Consider the following 18039-nt stretch of genomic DNA (forward strand, 5'->3'; position numbering starts at 1 on the left):
AAAGGGGCTACTTCCTCTCCTTCGAGACTACCCCTCCCTCCATGCTACCGTCTTTCGATGGCATGTCGGGGGATTATTTGGCACGTCTTCGCCAGGAAGACTCAGCTAACTTAGCCAAGGGAACTATCAAAAGGGATCCTGCGCCAGAAGTAGGTTGTGGTTGTTATTCCTGCTACTTTCCTGGTGCCCAAGAAGGACAAAGGCCTGCGTCCTATTTTAGACCTCGGGGTCCTCAACCGCTTCCTCCGGAAGGAGAAGTTCAGAATGCTCACCTTGACTCAGGTCCTCTCTGCCCTCGATCCTGGAAACTGGATGGTGGTGTTGGGCTTGCAGGATGCTTATTGTCACATCCCCGCCCTGCCAGCCCACAGATGTTACCTGCGGTTCACGGTAGGCCACGAGCATTTTCAGTTCACTGTTCTACCCTTCGGCCTTACAAGTGCCCCTCTGGTGTTCACGAAAGTGATAGCAGTGGTCACAGCTCATCTGGGCAGAAAATGGGTTCCAGTCTTCCCCTATCTCGACGACTGGCTGTTGAAGGCGGCCCACCCCAGGCTGTCGTCTCCCACCGCCAGACTACGGCGGACCTCCTGCAGTTTCTGGGGTTCACTATCAATGTGCCTAAGTCACACCTGACTCCCTCTCAGTTGCTCCTTTTCATCGGAGCTGTTCTGTACAGAGTGCAGTTTTGGGCCTATCCTCCCGAACAGCGAGTCCGGGATATTCGGGCTATGACCCCGATGTTTCACCCTCTATCCTGGATTTTGGTGAGAATGATCCTGAGGCTGCTGGGCCTCATGGCCTCCTGTATCCTGCTGGTGGATCATGCCAGATGGCATATGCGGGCTCTGCAGTGGGACCTGAATTTCCGGTGGGTGCAGCATGTCCAGATCTCAGAGGGAACTACGTAACAACTGCAGTGGTGGTTAACGAACATAGATTGGGTCAGAGGCAGATCCCTCTCACTCCCCCCAACCATAACTCATGGTGGTGACCGATGCATCACTCCTGGGATGGGGCAGCCACTTGGGAGAGGCAGAGATCAGAGGAGTCTGGTCTCCGGTGGAGTCCAGGCTTCATATCAACCTGTTGGAGCTCCGGACTATTCGCTCGACACTGAAGGCATTCCTTTCCTCCCTCAAGGGAAGGGCAGTGCAGATGTTCACAGAGAACATCACCGCCATGTGGTACTGAAACAAACAGGGCAGGGTGGCATCATGGACCCTTTGTCAAGAGGCCCTTCGCCTTTGGACATGGCTGGAACATCATGGCTTGACCCTGGTGGTTCAACACATGGCAGGTTCTACGAACGCCAAAGCGGAGGAACTCAGCTGTTGGTGACTGGTGGATCACTAATGGCGTCTTCACTCAGAAGTGGTGCAAGGACTCTTTCAGCAGTGGAGAGAGCCTTAGTTAGATCTGTTAGCCACCGAAGAGAACGCGCAATGTCAGCAGTTTTGCTTGTTGGAGTTTCCAAGGCGGCACTTGCTTGGCAACGCTTTTCATCGCGAGTGGAGTTGCGGCCTTCTGTACGCCTTTCCACCTGTACCACTTCTTCCCTGAGTGCTGAAGAACATCAAGCGCGACCGAGCCCAAGTCATTCTTGTGCCTCTGGACTAGGCGCAAAGAGTTTGGTTTCCCGAGCTCCTGAGCATGGCCATCGATCATCCCATCAGACTACCCCCTCAGGAGGATCTTCTGTTGCAGCAGCAGGGGGCGGTCCTCCGCTCGAACCTGTCTAGTCTCCACCTCCTTGTGTGGAGATTGAGCAGCGCCAGTTGACCACTTTTGATCTTCCTCCTGAAGTCTATAATGTCATCTTGGCAGCCAGGCGTCCCTCCACTAAGATGGTATACAGCTGTCGATGGAACATGTTTGTGGCATGGTGCACAGCAAAGGCTCTGGATCCACGTTCTGCCCCTCTTTCTGAGGTTATTTTGTTCTTTCTCTCTTTGGCCCAGCAGGGCTCTGCTCTTGGCACTCCTAAAGGCTACCAGATCAGCCGTCTTTGTTCAAGTCCCCTATTGTAAGTAGGTTCTTTAAGGGCATTATTCATCTCTTGCCTCCATCTCCTTTCATAATGCCTCAGTGGGACTTTAACCTTATTTTGACTTACCATATGTGCGCTCCCTTCGAGCCTCTTCATAACTGTTCTCTTAGGCTTCTCATTCTTAAGACTGCCTTTCTTGTTGCCATCACTTCTGCTCGCATTGTAAGTGAGCTTCAGGCTCTTTCTTCTAAGCCCCCTTTCTCCTCGATCCATCCGGACCAAGTAGTGCTTCGAACTAGGTCCTTTTTCCTGCCTAAAGTCATCACTCCTCTTCACATCGGACAGACAATTACTCTGCCCATCTTTCTCCCGCCTCCGCACCCTATCAAAGAGAAGAAGAGACTCCACCGTCTGGACCAGAAACGTGCGCTATCTTTCTACCTAGACCGCACAAAAGATTTACGAGTGGACGAACAACTCTTCGTTGGCTATGTGGATGCCAAGAAAGGTTGGGCTGGGCAAAAGCGTATCATCTCTCGATGGGTCATCCTTTGTATCAGGATTTGTTACGCTTTAGCGAAAAAGGAGGCTCCAGTGAGGTTGCGAGCTCATTCCACTAGAGCTACTGCGGCAACGACTGCTTTGTCGCGTGGAGTTTCACTTACCGACATCTGCCAGATGGCCACGTGGGCTTCTATGCACACGTTCACCAGACATTACTGCCTGGATAGTCAAGTCCAGAGGGATGGCTACTTTGCCCGTTCTGGCCTCCAGGACTTTCTGGTGTGAACTTGGTTCGCAGTCCCTCCTCTGGGGTTGGTATTGCTGGGGTATCTGTTCTAAGGAAGGGAATCTATTACTAATAGTCTCTTTCAGATGAAAAAGTTACTTATCTTCAGTAACGATGTATCTGTAAGAGACATATATTAGTTATAGATTCCTTACCACCCCACACCTCCTCCCTGTTTTGCGAACTGACTTCTAGGGATAGGCACTCCCTTTCAGGGCCCTAGTATGGCGAACCAGTGGTCAGTGTCTTCTGGCGTGGAAAGTCATGTCAGAACTGAAGTCAGGGCGCAGGGGCAGCATCTAAGTAGGCACCATGACATCATACCAGCGACCACGATGCCGACGACGGACGCGAAGTTGACCGACGCCGTCTACCAACGCGCAAGGGTATTGCTGAAGAAAAAATTCTCAGTATCCAGTCTGACGCCTAGGGGTAATTCTAAGGTAAGCAATCTATAGCTAATGTATGTCTCTTACAGATACATCTTTACAAAAGGTAAGTAACTTGTTCTTCAGTGCTTTTGCGTGTGTATGTGTTTTCATGTGTGCCTGGGCGGGTAAGTACTGGAATAAATGTGACTCCTTATGTGCAGGTACTGCACATGAGAAAGGTCTCCTTTGTGCTTCTTTGCCAGTGTCCCATCTCCCACAATGTTGGATGCATGCACACATCTCCTGTATCCAGCGCCCTGCTCCCCAAAACACATTCCTTGTGGGTGGGAGAAGTAGTCAGCCTGGTCCCTTTGTTCATCACAACTTCCTTTGAGAGAGTGAAACCTCACTTTCCCAGTTCCTCTTCATGACCACCACCATTCCCCTGGGAAGTGAGAGACAAAAAGGGGTCATTGCCCCTCCACTTGAGCCAGTTCAACCCAGTCTGAGAGTAGTCATTAGGAAAGGCAGTCTGACAAGCTTGATAGCAGCAGTGGGAGAATGCTCCTCTGGTATTGGACGCACCTTAGAACATTGTATAAAAGCAAATTCCCTGGCTGGCTGACGACACCCTGCCCCACATCTCACAGGGTATAAGGAGCTGCCCTCTAAGCCGATACTTGGTTCAACATTATAGGCCCTTTTCCCGTGAAGGCTTTGCACCTACCTAAGAGAGACGCAGACAAGGTCTAGGACGGAAATCTATACTGGTTGCCATTCTCACTCCAGTCTTAAAAGCTTGAAAAATCATCTCTAGACCTGAAGAGAGAGCCTAGTCTTACCTTCCTGACAGAGGGATTCTCCTGTGCCTTCCAGAAGGTGTAATCTGTACCACGTGTAGAAGCCAAGGCCCAGTTTATTGGAAGGACATGCCTGGGGTGTATCTCAACAGAGACTGCCCAGGAACAACTAGATCAACTGAGCTCAACTGCTGAGGAAAAACAAGATGCTACACGGAACTGCGAGCGGCATTGACAGGAGCGGTATCAAATCCCTTGATGAATGTGTGACTACAGAGAGATGCTCCCGCTTGCCCTCCAATGCGAGCACCTATACATACGAAACTTGTAACACACACAAATGTCTACACAGAAAATGACAAGCAAGGTCATTATTGGTAGTTCATTTATCACTTTTGAATCACAACCACTTGAAGATTTGGCAAATAACCAGGAAGGGGAGTGTTATACACTAGGGATTGTTAGTCCTGAAGAAGGCCGGCACGACCCCAGGTGGTGTGACTTACAGCGGCTGAAACAAGTCGACATAACAAGCAGTATAGGAGAAGAAGGGGGTCCTAATTTCTTTCCTAACCAGGGAACCTCAGAATAAAGTTGGACAGTAGGCATCTCTGAGTTCGTTTTAAGACTTCACACCACACTGTCTCACGTTCTACTGCACTAGATCTCAACACTCTTGTTTGTTTTTGTCTTGCCCTCCCTTTGCCCCATCCCAGGCGTTGGTGAGTGCAGGGATGTTGTAGCAGCCCTATGATGAAGCATGCCACTATCTAGAGGGTGAGGGCAGTTTTTAGGGCTCGCGCCTGCGTTGCAGTGCGTAGCACTGCTCGCGCAGCGAGAGCCCTTTTGTATGGGGTTTTGAAAGCTGACCACACGCTCGTGCGTGTGATCAGCTTTCGCCGTCAGGCATTGGCTTTCACGTGTTATTTTTTTTTACAAAAAAGGCACGGGATTGGGCAAAGGCGGGTGCATGTCCCGCCTTTGCTACGCCCATTCCCGACAGTGCCTAGCAGTAGCGCGCGTTCACCTTGCTGTCGCTGCCGCGCTCCCTCCACCCCGCTCCTCTGTGGTGAGCGCGCACCACTAGTTGTTGACAATAGCGATCACAACGCGATCGCTTTCAGTGCCACTTGTTTTCTTTACTTTTGCTATAATCGCAGCACCGGCGCTTTACTTTTAACATTAAAAGTAAAGCGAGGGTGCCCCGATTATACCAAAAGTAAAGAAATAGATTTTTTTTCTATTTCTTTACTTTTGGTATAATCGCGGCACCCGCGCTTTACTTTTAATGTTATAAGTAAAGCGCGAGTGCCGCAATTATACCAAAAGTAAAGAAATTGAAAAAAACATCTATTTTATGATGAGGTGCTGGATTCAGTAGTGGAGAGGTTGGTCCTTCTCTGTCCACAAATACACATTACAATTGAACTGCTCAATCTACCAGAGTTTGGTATATCCACAGCTACCTCAAGGACTCTTTCATAATGCACACTCTGCACTGATGACCCGCATGTTTTATTCCCAGGGGGTAGAGAGTAACAGAATGGTGCAGAAACGTGCAAATGTCAACTGAAATAAAAGATTGAAAAGCTACAACAAGTCCGTGAAAAACGGACAATTGTTGCCTAATGGCTAGACGTTTATACGCATGGTGTAGCTTCTGGATTTCAGCTGTGAGGAATGTACTGCTAGAACAGCTTGTCCTATCCCTGAAGTGAGTCTCTTAAAATTGGTACAATTAATTGAAAATTTGGCAAAAATGCACTGTTGTAGACAAATGTGTTGTTTTTATTTGTTTTGTTTTAATCCGAGTAGGCACCTTGTATAAAGTCTAATGACATACCAGTAAGAGTGTAGTTTAAAATGTTCCTTGGCATAACATTTTCTATACAAACCATTATTCTGCTGTGCTTGCGTTACTTCTTTATGCACAGATCTGGGTAAACAAAGTTGCTGAAAATTGCATAATGTATAAATGTGAAAAATTCTCTAAGGGTTTGTTAACTTCTTGAGAGCAGACCTCTATTTTTATATATGCAGACAAGCATGTTCTGTAGATTCCAACAAATTTCCTTTTTTAATAGCTTTAAAAAATATATATTTTATAAACATCGATGAGAAAATATACCACAAATAACTCATTGAACCTTGTGCCACAAATTCATAGCATATCACCAAAGTCTATTCTCAGGTGTATTCTCTTTTACGTTTTAAAGGAGTTTTTCTCATGTCTAGTGAGATATGTCTCCTGGGCTATCACCAACAAGCTTAGCGTGAGTTCTGCTGAAATGTATTTCTGCTACCTTTTCCGGTTCACTGAGCTCCCTAGCCCTAAAATCCTGTAAGCTTTGAACCCTTGCCTTGTTTCCAATAGATACCTCTAGGCAGATTCCTCACCTTTTAAAATATTGTCATCAGGTGGCAGAGCAGAATGGATTCTGAGATTTCTAAGCTTGTGCCGCCAGGGGCATGACTCCTTAGCAACATTGGAGCACCCAGAAGTGACAGAACAGCGCTACATATAGGAGAAACCCCTGCCCATTGATGTCCGTTTCTTGCTTTTCCTTTTCCTTCCACACAGATTAAGGAGCTTCACACCCAACTTGTTGGTCTTCTAAGGCCTTCTAAAGTTTTCATTGTGCCAGAAAAAAATGTCTTCTGCCCCCAAACAACTTGATTCAGGGCATGCTGTGACTCCACAATGCAAATGTTGGTCACGGCCACTGTGATGTATGTCTGTGGTGTTTTGGCTCCAGTTACAACTTTTACAGCGAAAGGCATTCAGAGAGCAGGAAGCAAATATATAAATCACTGAATATAAGAAGAGGTTGAACTAAAACTGTGATTCCACGCTAAGATCCAGGACCTGTTCACCTCCTGAGGCTAGTCCAAAGCTAAATCTTGATCCTGCTTGAGGTCCGCAAGTAAGTCAAATTTCAAAGTGCATCTCGAGCACAAAAAGGCAAAGAGGGATTCATCACTGTCCCCACACCCTCGCCACTCAGTCAGACAAAAAGCTACTCAAACGTCATGCTAAGGGACCTTCGCCTCCAGCATCCGCTGGTTTGAAGCGTTTTGCACAGTAGTTGATCCCAATGTGCTGCACATTCCCTGGACCATCTCAAACCCATCAGTGGATACAGACCTTCAAAGAGACTTTGCTGTAGATTTTCAAGACACAGTTGGCTCTTTCTCAAGTGCCTTCGCGACCCATGGAGCCTCCAGTCGCACTTTCGCCAGTGGGCTCTTCCCTGGTTCAGACTGTTTCCGTGGGACTCCTCACCAGCCCCATATTGATGCAAGTCCTAACATCTACTTGAGCCCAAGGGTCCACACCAGTCCCTTCCATATCGGCACCAGTGTTGACTCCGACATCTGTACTTGGCCTGGTCACTGTGCCAGTCTCTAACCCCAAGCCAAAGTTGATCCACGCCAGAGCTATGTCACTCTAAGATATCACTAGGATGTTGCCTGCCATGATTGAACTTGACTCCAAGTCACTTCCACCGTGGATAGAGTTTTATTTTTATTTTTTTTGGTGGTGCACTGAGCAGCAGAAGTCCTCCATTTGCAGTGGTCTACTGTAGAAACTAAATCGGATTTACCAACAGGAGTTTGCCTGTTCAGACTGGCTTCCACTGGGCCCCTATTGCTTTTAATGAGGTGCTCATGGGCACTCTTAAGGCCACCTGGATGAAATCATGCTTGGCTGTTCCAGTCAGTTGGCCTGTCACCAGGCTGGCCCTTGGTGAACCAACATTCCTCGCATAACACCCAAAGCCAAAACGTCTAGTGGTGCTATGATACAGGCTTTTAATAGTAAGATGGATCCTAATGTCTTTCCTACCATTCCTTAGGGCAGCGAATTGAAGAATTTTGATGAGTCCGGGAAAAAGATACTTCCTGTAGTCAGCCTAGCTTTACACACACCAAATGCATTTATCTGATAGAGACTTCTAGCCGCAGATTCCTTACCATGGAATATTCTCTAGGCGACAGACTGGATCCCGAAGTTGTTGAGCAACACCCCTGCGCACCATCTGAAATTATATGCACGGTACCTATGTAGGATACATCCCTGCGCGCTGACGTCAGTTCTGTCCTTTGCATACCAGAGCTACCCTCCGTCTTTTTTGACTGGCTTTTTCCTTGACTTTTTGTCAACACGTTTATGGGAAATTTTCTCTTCTGGTGTTTTAGAATGCCCCCTAAGAACTGGCTGGTTTCATGTGGTGACTTTCAGAGGCAGATGTCTGTGACAGACTCCCACTTGGTCTGTCTATGATGCCTGGAGAAAGACCATAACTCCAAGTAACACATAGCTAAAATACAATACCATTAGCAAAGCCAAACGCTCTAACTTAAACAAATGTGAGACCTATTGCATTCTTAATGCTTGTTTAAGAAGCCTTTTGCTTTCGCAATGATGCTGTGAAGAGACTGGGCACGCATTGTACCACCATTCTCTCCCTCCTTTCCCCAGTTGTGTTAATATGACAAACAAGATGCTCCGTTATCTTTACCAATTGAAACGCGTGAGCCTACATTATTTCCTCCCATTCTTATGGAGTACCCTTACCTATGTCCTGTGCTGCTCTTGAAGTTGTGTTGAAATCTGAATTTTCATCCCTCCGTTAGACTTCATCCCATCAGCTTAAGGGGTCGCCCGGTTTATCGAACCTTTTAAATCAGCTTCTTAGCTGCAACAGTTCTAAAATTGATGTTGGTCAAATATGTTTTAGCCACTAGACAGTGGGCCACTGGTCTCTGCAATACCACTCCAGTGCGCCACCACAACCTGAACATCTCAACTGAACTTGTGGCATCCAAGATACAGGCCCTGCACCCCTGATACCTACCTAAGTGCCAAATAGTGGGTACGGATCACTAGCTAGTGCTGTCCTCAACATAGTCATAGGGCCAAAGTAGCCTGGACCTAAAGAAAATCTACATTACCAAGCATAGTATTGTGATATATTTTGGTGGTGGGTTTTGTACCAGTGATGAGTATCAACATTTCACTGATCCTTGCAGCTGAAATCACTGCCATAGACTCAGAGCAGCAGAATAATCAGTTACAACTGTCCTAAATTACCTTTGTCTCATTCACTGGCTCCAGAGCAGAAACACTTCGAAGAAGTCCCATATCGACACAAATACCTCCTAAACCCGCCCCGCCCTCCTTCCATCCCAATAGAATAGCATTGGCCACCGGGCTCAGTGTGTTTGTATTTCCAGTGCTTGGGGTTGGTTATTTACCTCAGAAAGTGCTAGGCACCTCTTGCTTTCTTTGCTGGCCATAGTTTTGAGTGTGCAATGTAATTAACTGCTATCTAAAAGTAAAGCACTGACTGTATAGTCACATGATTAACTTTTATGTACGTATGCCTTGACTACTCCACTCCACTGCCCTGATTCAGCTGCTAAAATAGGCACTTGAGGGCACCGGTGGTTAACGACCTTTTAACTGCAGAGTAAGATCTGGTAACTTCTGATTGTCCAGCACAAAAAAACCTCCAAACAGACCTCCATCGCCTTACCTGAAGAGCTAAAAGACACCGCCAAACTCGAGTACGGGCATGGGTGTTCATCTAGACATAGCGGTCATAGCAGTTTTGCAGAAACCCTCCTTTTGGAGCAGGGAATAAAATGCTGTTTGGTGTACACCCCCACTAACTTGCAAGGCAATGATACATGCGTTCCCATCACAATTTTAGGATTCTGTTGTAATACTTTTTCGTATGCCATCTAGTGGTTGAAAAGGTACTACTACAAAACACCTTTTCTGTTATGTTGGTTGTCCAAGGACTGAATGTATGAATTTGAGTAATTTAAAGGAAAAAAATAAAAAGCATTTTTCATAAAATATTCACACTCTCACGTTATTGTAAAAATAGTTCCCTTTTATTTTTTATTTATATAAAACATATACTTCATTGACATTAAAAAAACATAATCTGTTCTAGTCCCTACTTAACATTGATTTGAGCAGAAGATTTCATCCAAAAACAAATGTAATTTCAACAATACCAATATAGAAGTCGAGATATCATTTAGTACTGCAAATAATCAAAAATATAAACAGACCAATTTGTTACATATAAAAACCCTCCGTTATGAACCAGCATAACTGAGAAAACACCAAGCAAAAAGACATTGAACTCTGTCATATATTAACACATCCAACAGTACTACTGGACTTTAACCACTTATGAGATATTTTGAGCTGTTTATCACTATAAGTGTGTATCCGTTTTTATGGATTGTGTATCTCATGAGCGTCGACGCGTTTCGATAGGCTATATTTTGTGCCACTATCTTCCTTAAGACCACCGATAGAGGTTTTCTCTCGATACCGAATGCTTCTTTTCTGTATTCTTATTGTGCTGACATTGTTCTTGTATATCCGTCTCTTATCCTCTGTGTAGCATGGATACCTCAGGGATCAAGCCTGTGTTAAAACCTTCATATGACATACACCCAGTGTCCTTTTTTATTCTGCACTGTTGTTGTTCTCCCGCATTGTTCTTTTGAATAAAATCTGTACTCTGCTGCGTCTGCGAAAAGCTTATACAAGGGACCGTTACGGATACAATTTCCTTCGTATTACTGGCACCCCATAGCCTCGAGCACGCCAATAATTTCCTGAGTGCGGGGATATGTCTACGTCCTGCGTACGTCCAATATAGATATCTCGACTTCTATATTGGTATTGTTGAAATTACATTTGTTTTTGGATGAAATCTTCTGCTCAAATCAATGTTAAGTAGGGACTAGAACAGATTGTTTTTTTAATGTCAATGAAGTATATGTTTTATATAAATAAAAAATAAAAGGGAACTATTTTTACAATAACGTGAGAGTGTGAATATTTTATGAAAAATGCTTTTTATTTTTTTCCTTTAAATTACTCAAATTCATACATTCAGTCAAGGGACTGCTAGTAGACGCTTGTTAAAAGTATCCTATTCCCTTGACTCCATAAGGGATCTCTCTCTACTCTCTTACTACTGTTGTCCAAGGACTTACAGTGTTGAACCCTTTACCTAGATTATTTTTTGCCTGCGCAAATGACATACTTTATGTTTTGCTTGCCCTGTAAAGATTGTTTTAATCATTTTTATCTTTTGAGGTTCCTGAGGTTCCTGCAGCAGTTCTGGTAATATAGATGACAGGATCTAGTCTGTCGGTTTAGCTTTAGGGCAGTGATGAAGTTGATACATGCTCTAGAAATGGAGAACATGACACAAAGTGCTAACGATTACTGATGAGGGATAAGGTAACTGAAGCAGACTCTGATATTCATTGATCTTGGCTGAATTGCCCCCCCCCCCCCTTTGTGGTGCAGGGGCCTGTGATAAGCCCCTGCAACCCTTCTTCTTACCTTTATTCAGGGAGGTGAACTGACCAGGTCTGTGAAGCTCTGCCTCACCTGCTGTGGTCCATCTTTCGGAAGGACTTACTAATTGTATCACATATCTATCCCATGGTCTGCCTAGGATCTGGCGAGTGATATTACCTGTATACCTTGGAAAAGGATGTACATGGAGACATTCTAGTTCAGCACAAGTTTAATGGGCTGAATAAGACAATTTAAAAAGTTTTACTATAGGTAGAGCCAGACAAATGAGCTATTGCGATATACGGGTCAGATATTCTGTGGATGTTACAGAGAAGAAATTTCAAATTTCAGCATCTCATCGACCTTTTCTTTCCTTGAAATTTGCAAGATATTTCTTTTCATTGAGCAAGGTAACTTCCCTGTAAATAGTAACTGAAGATATTTAAACAATTAGACTAGAACGGCCCATGTGTCCTAGATGCCAGTTTTAGCCTCATCTTACCTGCGGCAAATGAATAACTAACACCGTTTGTCCAGAGATCAGTGTCTCCTCAGAATGCATGAAAGGCATCGGCTATTCCAGATTTTCTCTGATCACAATGATACATTCTACTTGTGTCCAGCTAAACTACCTGAGTGGCACGTGGGATTGGTTAATATTCATAAGAAAATAAGAACACCGGAAATATGTTGTGTATGTTAATAAGACACAATCAGAGTTAAAATATCATGTTTGCTTTGTTTCTAAATTGATACATCTTCATAGTAATTATGATAGGCTTGCTCTTGAGAGAACATAAGATTTCTCTGCATTTCTCGCTGTTTTTGTCCTATGTAGCCTATTACGATTCGAAATGACACATGATAAACTAGGCATGCGTTATCGTTTGCTTTAAGAACTGAGCTGTGTTTGACCAGTGTTGTATGTTTTCACAGATTGATTCCGTTGACAACTTTACTATGTCCAATACGCCTTCACGGGACGAGGACGTCAAGTCACTTTTACATTCAAGATCCAGGTCGCCGTCCACCACAAGTGACATTGAGCCATTAGAGGTAGGGCTTGTGCTTCAAAATATGCAAATATGCCCTGCTACGGTCCTGTTATCTTCTCTGACTCACTGGGGAGAGAAAGTCTAGATGTCTGGAGGAGAGTGGATTTCACTAGGCAGATGAGGGGATACAGATGTGGAGGGAAAGTAAAAGCACTCCGGTTTGGAGAATTTTTGCATTACAATCGTATGGGCTGTTCAATGTCCAATATCAGAGAGGCAGTCAGATGCATGTGTTGGAGGTAGGAGGAGACTGTCAATTGTTTTCGTTGGTGTAACAGTGAAAGAAGAAACTCTAGGAGGAAATGATATCCCCAAAGTAGGAGGCATATAGAGAGAAAAGGAGTTGGTGTAGGACTGATTCTTCAGCTACCTCAACTTGTAGATGGGGTCTGTGATGGTCTCTTGGTGTCCAATTCTACTTCCACTGAGCAATCTGATACATAAGAAAAGAGTTATTGAAGATCGGAGGCCTTCGGAATAATGGTGTGGTGGGAGGAATGTAGTGTAGTGTAATCTAGAATGTCAGATGCTATAGATCGTTCAAGAAGAGGGAGGATAGCAGGTAGGTGACTGTGTGGAGCAGAGGTATACGTTAACAGGATGCAAGATGTGATTTTAGTTGAATGGAAGGCCTGGAAGTCTGACAGGAAAAGATTATAGGAGTAGTGATAGCATAGAAAGGTAGTAAGTCTGTTGAAAACTATGAGCTCAGTTAACTTAGGGCCAAAAGTTAGATGGGAAACTGGATGGTAGAGAGAAGGGTCAGCAGTATTTTTATTTTTATTACTATAGGAAGAAGTACGACTGCAGATTTTAGGTTTTGTGGACAGGTAGTGGTTGAATTGGGTAGTTAGGTGGAAAAACATATTGAAGCGAGAACGACGTCTTTAATAGTTTGTGGGCTGGAAAGGCAAGATGGGGTACATGAAAGGTTAGTTGATATCAGAACATGCATGATCTCATGTGAGAGCTCCCTGTCAAGTCTATTTAAGCTTCTCTGCACGAAAGAGGAAATCTGATACCTAATGGAGCTATTGTAAAAAAAAAAAAAAAAATCATTGACTGCCTGGCATGCTGAAGCAACTCTCCACATTTTGAAAGTAAAAATCACACCTAGGACCCAGTGTACTAAGAGGCAGGCTGCAGAAGTGGTTGCAAATTTTGCACTGACTATTTGCGATCTGTCTCTGATCTTGTCTTGCAACCGTTCCTGATATGTTATATCCCAAAATTTCCATCTGCAGGGGTTGCAGGACAACCTGCCTAGTGGATATTACTTAGGCAGACTGCTATTTGAGACTCCTTACCCATGATTCACAATAAACAGAGGGATAGTGGTCTTAAACGAACAGCAGACCATCATTACTGTATTTGCATTCCTGAGAGACTTCTTTTTTTTTTTTTAACCAGCCCATGTTCCCATTTGTGAGTACATCAGGAGGAGCGGGCAGTGATCCCTTGGACCATTTCCTAATGTCTCTCCCCCAAATTGTCCCACCACGAAGTCACCAAAAATGATTCACAAATGTGAAGGTGTCGAAAGGGGACACTTCCCCCTGTGTGAAACAGTTGCCACTTAACTTGAGGTGTTGCCAATGGATCAGTGGTTTGCAAACGCAGTTGCAAACCCTTGAAAAATATCATTAAAACTCGCTATTATTCAGGGAAGCCCCTTTCATGCCCCTCCCAATTGGGATTCACAATGGGTCGAAAATCCCATTTTGCAAGTCGAAAAGGCTTTTCTGACTTGCACGATGAGTTAGTAAGCAGCAACTGTGTGTGACTGCAACCATAGTTAGCAGAGTAAAGAGTAAAATAGGATTACTGTGGATCTTCATCTGAACGAGTTCCATTACCAGTCCAAGAACAAAAGCACCATCAGGGATATGGACCCTTACAGTGTATAGAAGATGAAGCGTGTTCTTTACGGGCCCAAGCCATTACATTGGACCTTCATGCCCAGGCCACTCCAGGCATGAGCCTCTTCATGGCAGTTTTACTAGCCTGTGTGTTTTCACGTAGCTCCAAAGACTGAAAGTGATCACTACCATGACTATTAAACGTTTCATAGAGTTTTGCCAGATATAGACTGTTTTTAAAACTACGTGAAGCCCTCTACTTTGCAGGCCAACGTATTTACCATGACAAAGCAACCCTGTAGTGGTTTTATAAGTGTTAACCACAGACAAATGACAGAAGACTGAACAGTTTCTATTTCTACCTTAGTATGAGCTGTGATAGTGATGTCAAGCCTTCCCGAAGGGTGTAATATTAGTGTGTCATTTTTAGGTTGCACTTACCAGACAGAAGAAGCTGCCTCATTGCAAAACACCTATGTCAGCTCTCCAAGAACTTGCAGTGGGGGTTAAAGCCCACCCATTAATTACCATTAGGTGGCTTTACTGTCACCCTCATTTGTTTTCTTCTTATTCAGTGGCTTGCTTTGTCTATCTAGGTTTCTTTCTTACCTGTAACTAGCCTCCTTGTGTCCTCCCACTGCTCACTTTAATGGAACTACTTTTTTTTCCTTTTGCTTAAGCACTTCTTGAGAGTGCATGTGTTTTCCAGCCGTCTTCTTTGTGTGCTTCTTTCCCCTAATGGTCCATGTTGCTCTTTCTAATCCATGCCCTTCTAACCCCTGCACTCTATGTTGCTCTTGTCTGTGTGCTTCTCCCTTTGACCCTTGCTGTTATATACTTTGTATGTCAAACCCCCCCCTCCCCGCCCCCCGGTTGCTCACTCCCTCATGTACTTGTTTTCCAGTCCACCCACCCCAACTCACTACTACAACCCGCTCTTCTCTGTCAGACCTTCCGCATTATAAATAAAAGCACTTTTGTGGCACTTCGTTTTCATATTTTTTAATTTTAATTTTTTTATTTACTGGTCCATCCCAGATCAATAAACGTAGAGATAATATTTGAATATGTTTAAAATTAAATAAAAATAAGAAAGGGTTACATTTATAGTCATTGTTAATATCAATGTTGTCCCTGCACCCGTTGCATAGTGCCCTCTACACGACATGCTGACCTACTTGAAGAACCAGGCAGTGACTTTCCAAAATCTACCACAGCAGGAGTTTGAGAATTGCTTGCTAGCAGAAATAAGGTAGCTACTTTTTTTCATCCTCGGGTGCATGGGGACAGAATCCAGGTACTGCCTGGAGCCGTACACCGAGATTCATCCCAAGATTAGAATTAGGGTGCTTGGCTATAGTCGGAGACTAAGCAGCTAAACTCATCGATTCAAGGGAGAGGGGGATTTACATTTTGTATTCAGTTGGGTCTTGGTGGCTCAGGTGGAAAGGTAATCTCTTCACTTAAATCACTGACAGCTGAGCTTCCCCAGTCATGAGGGTCCTGACTCGCTTCTTATCTCATAAAAATGCTCAGTGGTCCATCGTCTCCTTACACCAGAAGTGACCAAGAGGGTTACAAAGCTGTGGCTGCGGCCCCCTTCTGCATCAGTAGTTAACAAGGTGCTGGAGAATGCTTCGCCTACTGAGCTGTGTCCAAGAGAATCTCTGAGTCTGAGCCTCGCCCCAAATCATTGAGTAAAAAGCTTAAGTATCCCTTGATGCCTCTCACTGCTGCAGTTTTACAGACATACTTTTGCTGGGTTTTGTGAAACTATAAATCTGCCATTTTGAGGAAATAGTCCTTGTACACGTGCAGATTTATGATTACCTTTCTGAATTGGGCACATTGTGTTGGATTCCATTTTTTCCCGGTCATTTTACCAGTGCTCCTGGAACTGGTCTGCTATGGAAAAGTTTCAGATACCAGTGACCATTTTAGCATTTCTCTGTTGCCACACTTAAAAAGTACAGGGGTCTGAATCCCCGGCAAGCTGAGTTCGTAAGTAGAAATTTCTCCCTGTCCTGTAATGTTTGTGAATTTTTTAATCAACAAAGCAGCCGGCCTTTGAGATTCTGTAGAACTGTCTCTGAAGAACGCATGTCCATGCTTAAATGTATACACTGGTGGAAGCAGTAAACATCTGGGTCTCCTAATATGCAAGGTGGAGAAATGTGTTCAATTTCCAAACTTGCAAATTAGCGCCTTAAAATGTGCTGGAAGATGAGGAATTGTTTTCAGCCACATATTTGTTTGGACAAAGGTGATTGTTGTTTATACTCAATGTATTGATACTGAAACATTTTGCTTGGCATATCTAATGTATGTGTATTTTAATGTACTTGTACTAATTCAGTCATCTTCATTGTGAACTAAAGTTAATTTCACTTTGTTTGCTGCTGAAATAGAAGGTTCATTTAAATTGATGCACAAAAGCATAGTTGAGCATACAGAATACTATGCTCATTACTTGAAAGACTTCTATTCTTTATCGCTACCAATCGAGTATTTTTTAAACTTGACACGTGTAACAACTTTGTATAAGAAACACGCAGTGGCATTCAAATCTGCTTGTGTCAAACTGATTAACAATAATTTGTTAGTACATAGGATTTCTGCCACACTTGTCACCTGCAGATCACAGGAGGGCAACCGAGCCATCTTGCTCTCACCGTTAGGTTAACCTTACTCTTGGTTCATAGCTTGGAAGACGTCTTTGATTTTCCCTCTTATTGAATAGATTGCTTCAAATATCCCATCACCATACAATGATATTCAATAACTTCTCTTATTGAATAGATTGCTTCAAATATCCCATCTCCATACAATGATATTCAATAACTTCTCTTATTGAATAGATTGCTTCAAATATCCCATCACCATACAATGATATTCAATAACTTCTCTTATTGAATAGATTGCTTCAAATATCCCATCACCATACAATGATATTCAATAACTTCTCTTATTGAATAGATTGCTTCATATATCCTATCTCCATACAATGATATTCAATAACTTGCTCTTCTCTTCATGTTGCAGATCACGGACCGCCCTCCCCGATCCATTCAGACACCAACGATGAGAGTGTCGTACATCAGTTCAGGTGCCTCCACGCCAAAGGTAATTGGGTTGTGAAGTAATTCTTATCAGCTTTCCAGTTGTTCAAGTGTTTTATTTTACTAAGTTGGTATCATTTACTTTCTTCAGTGTCTTCAGACCTTATCACAATCTAAAAGTATTTTACTAAATTGGTATCGTTCACTTTCATCAAGGTTTTTACACCTAAGCACAAAGCTCAAATGGAATCTCTGTCTATGCCTAAGCAGTTCTTGGTTGAGCACAGATTATATCCCAGTTCAATTGACATAAATGTGGCAATTGGAAAACGTGTGCGCGCTTCAGAGTTTGCATGTCCATATGAACCTAAGCACCAAGAGATGATGGGGAATTACTAGCACTTAGGTTGTGCGAACTGGTAGTTCGTACATGCAGAATTAGTGTTTTTCAGTTTAGAGAATGCTTTAATATATATCATATTTTAATTAAAATAGTACAGCAGCCTATTGATCACTCTCTGTAAAGTTTGTTCTGTATTTGTACCTTCCATTCTTCATGACATCCTATACCATTGAAAAATTCTATGATAAAGCACCCTATCAACGCCTGAGTATGTTGTTTACGCTTTTAAAAATATATGAAATAGTTAATGGATGATGAAATATAGTATTCTAATTGAGAAATATCAATGAGTTAGAATGTATTTTGGCCCCGTGCCTTCCGAATGTGTTCGTAGGCAAGGTAAAAGAAGGCAGTCACCTGATTTGCCGCC

At 43.7% G+C, this 18039-nt stretch overlaps 1 protein-coding gene across 3 annotated transcripts in view; it reads left to right on the forward strand.

Annotated features, from left to right (window-relative positions):
* CDC42BPA (CDC42 binding protein kinase alpha) overlaps nucleotides 1–18039 on the forward strand; it is a 797672-nt gene that overhangs the window by 691866 nt on the left and 87767 nt on the right. For all 3 annotated transcript variants that reach the window (XM_085613029.1, XM_085613030.1, XM_085613031.1), the window contains 2 exons: nucleotides 12230–12349; nucleotides 17250–17330. In XM_085613029.1, coding sequence (XP_085469155.1) covers nucleotides 12230–12349; nucleotides 17250–17330 — 201 coding nt within the window. The remainder of the gene's footprint in view (nucleotides 1–12229; nucleotides 12350–17249; nucleotides 17331–18039) is intronic.

This window comes from Triturus cristatus, chromosome 6 (assembly GCF_964204655.1).
Source record: "Triturus cristatus chromosome 6, aTriCri1.1, whole genome shotgun sequence".
Taxonomy (NCBI): domain Eukaryota; kingdom Metazoa; phylum Chordata; class Amphibia; order Caudata; family Salamandridae; genus Triturus; species Triturus cristatus.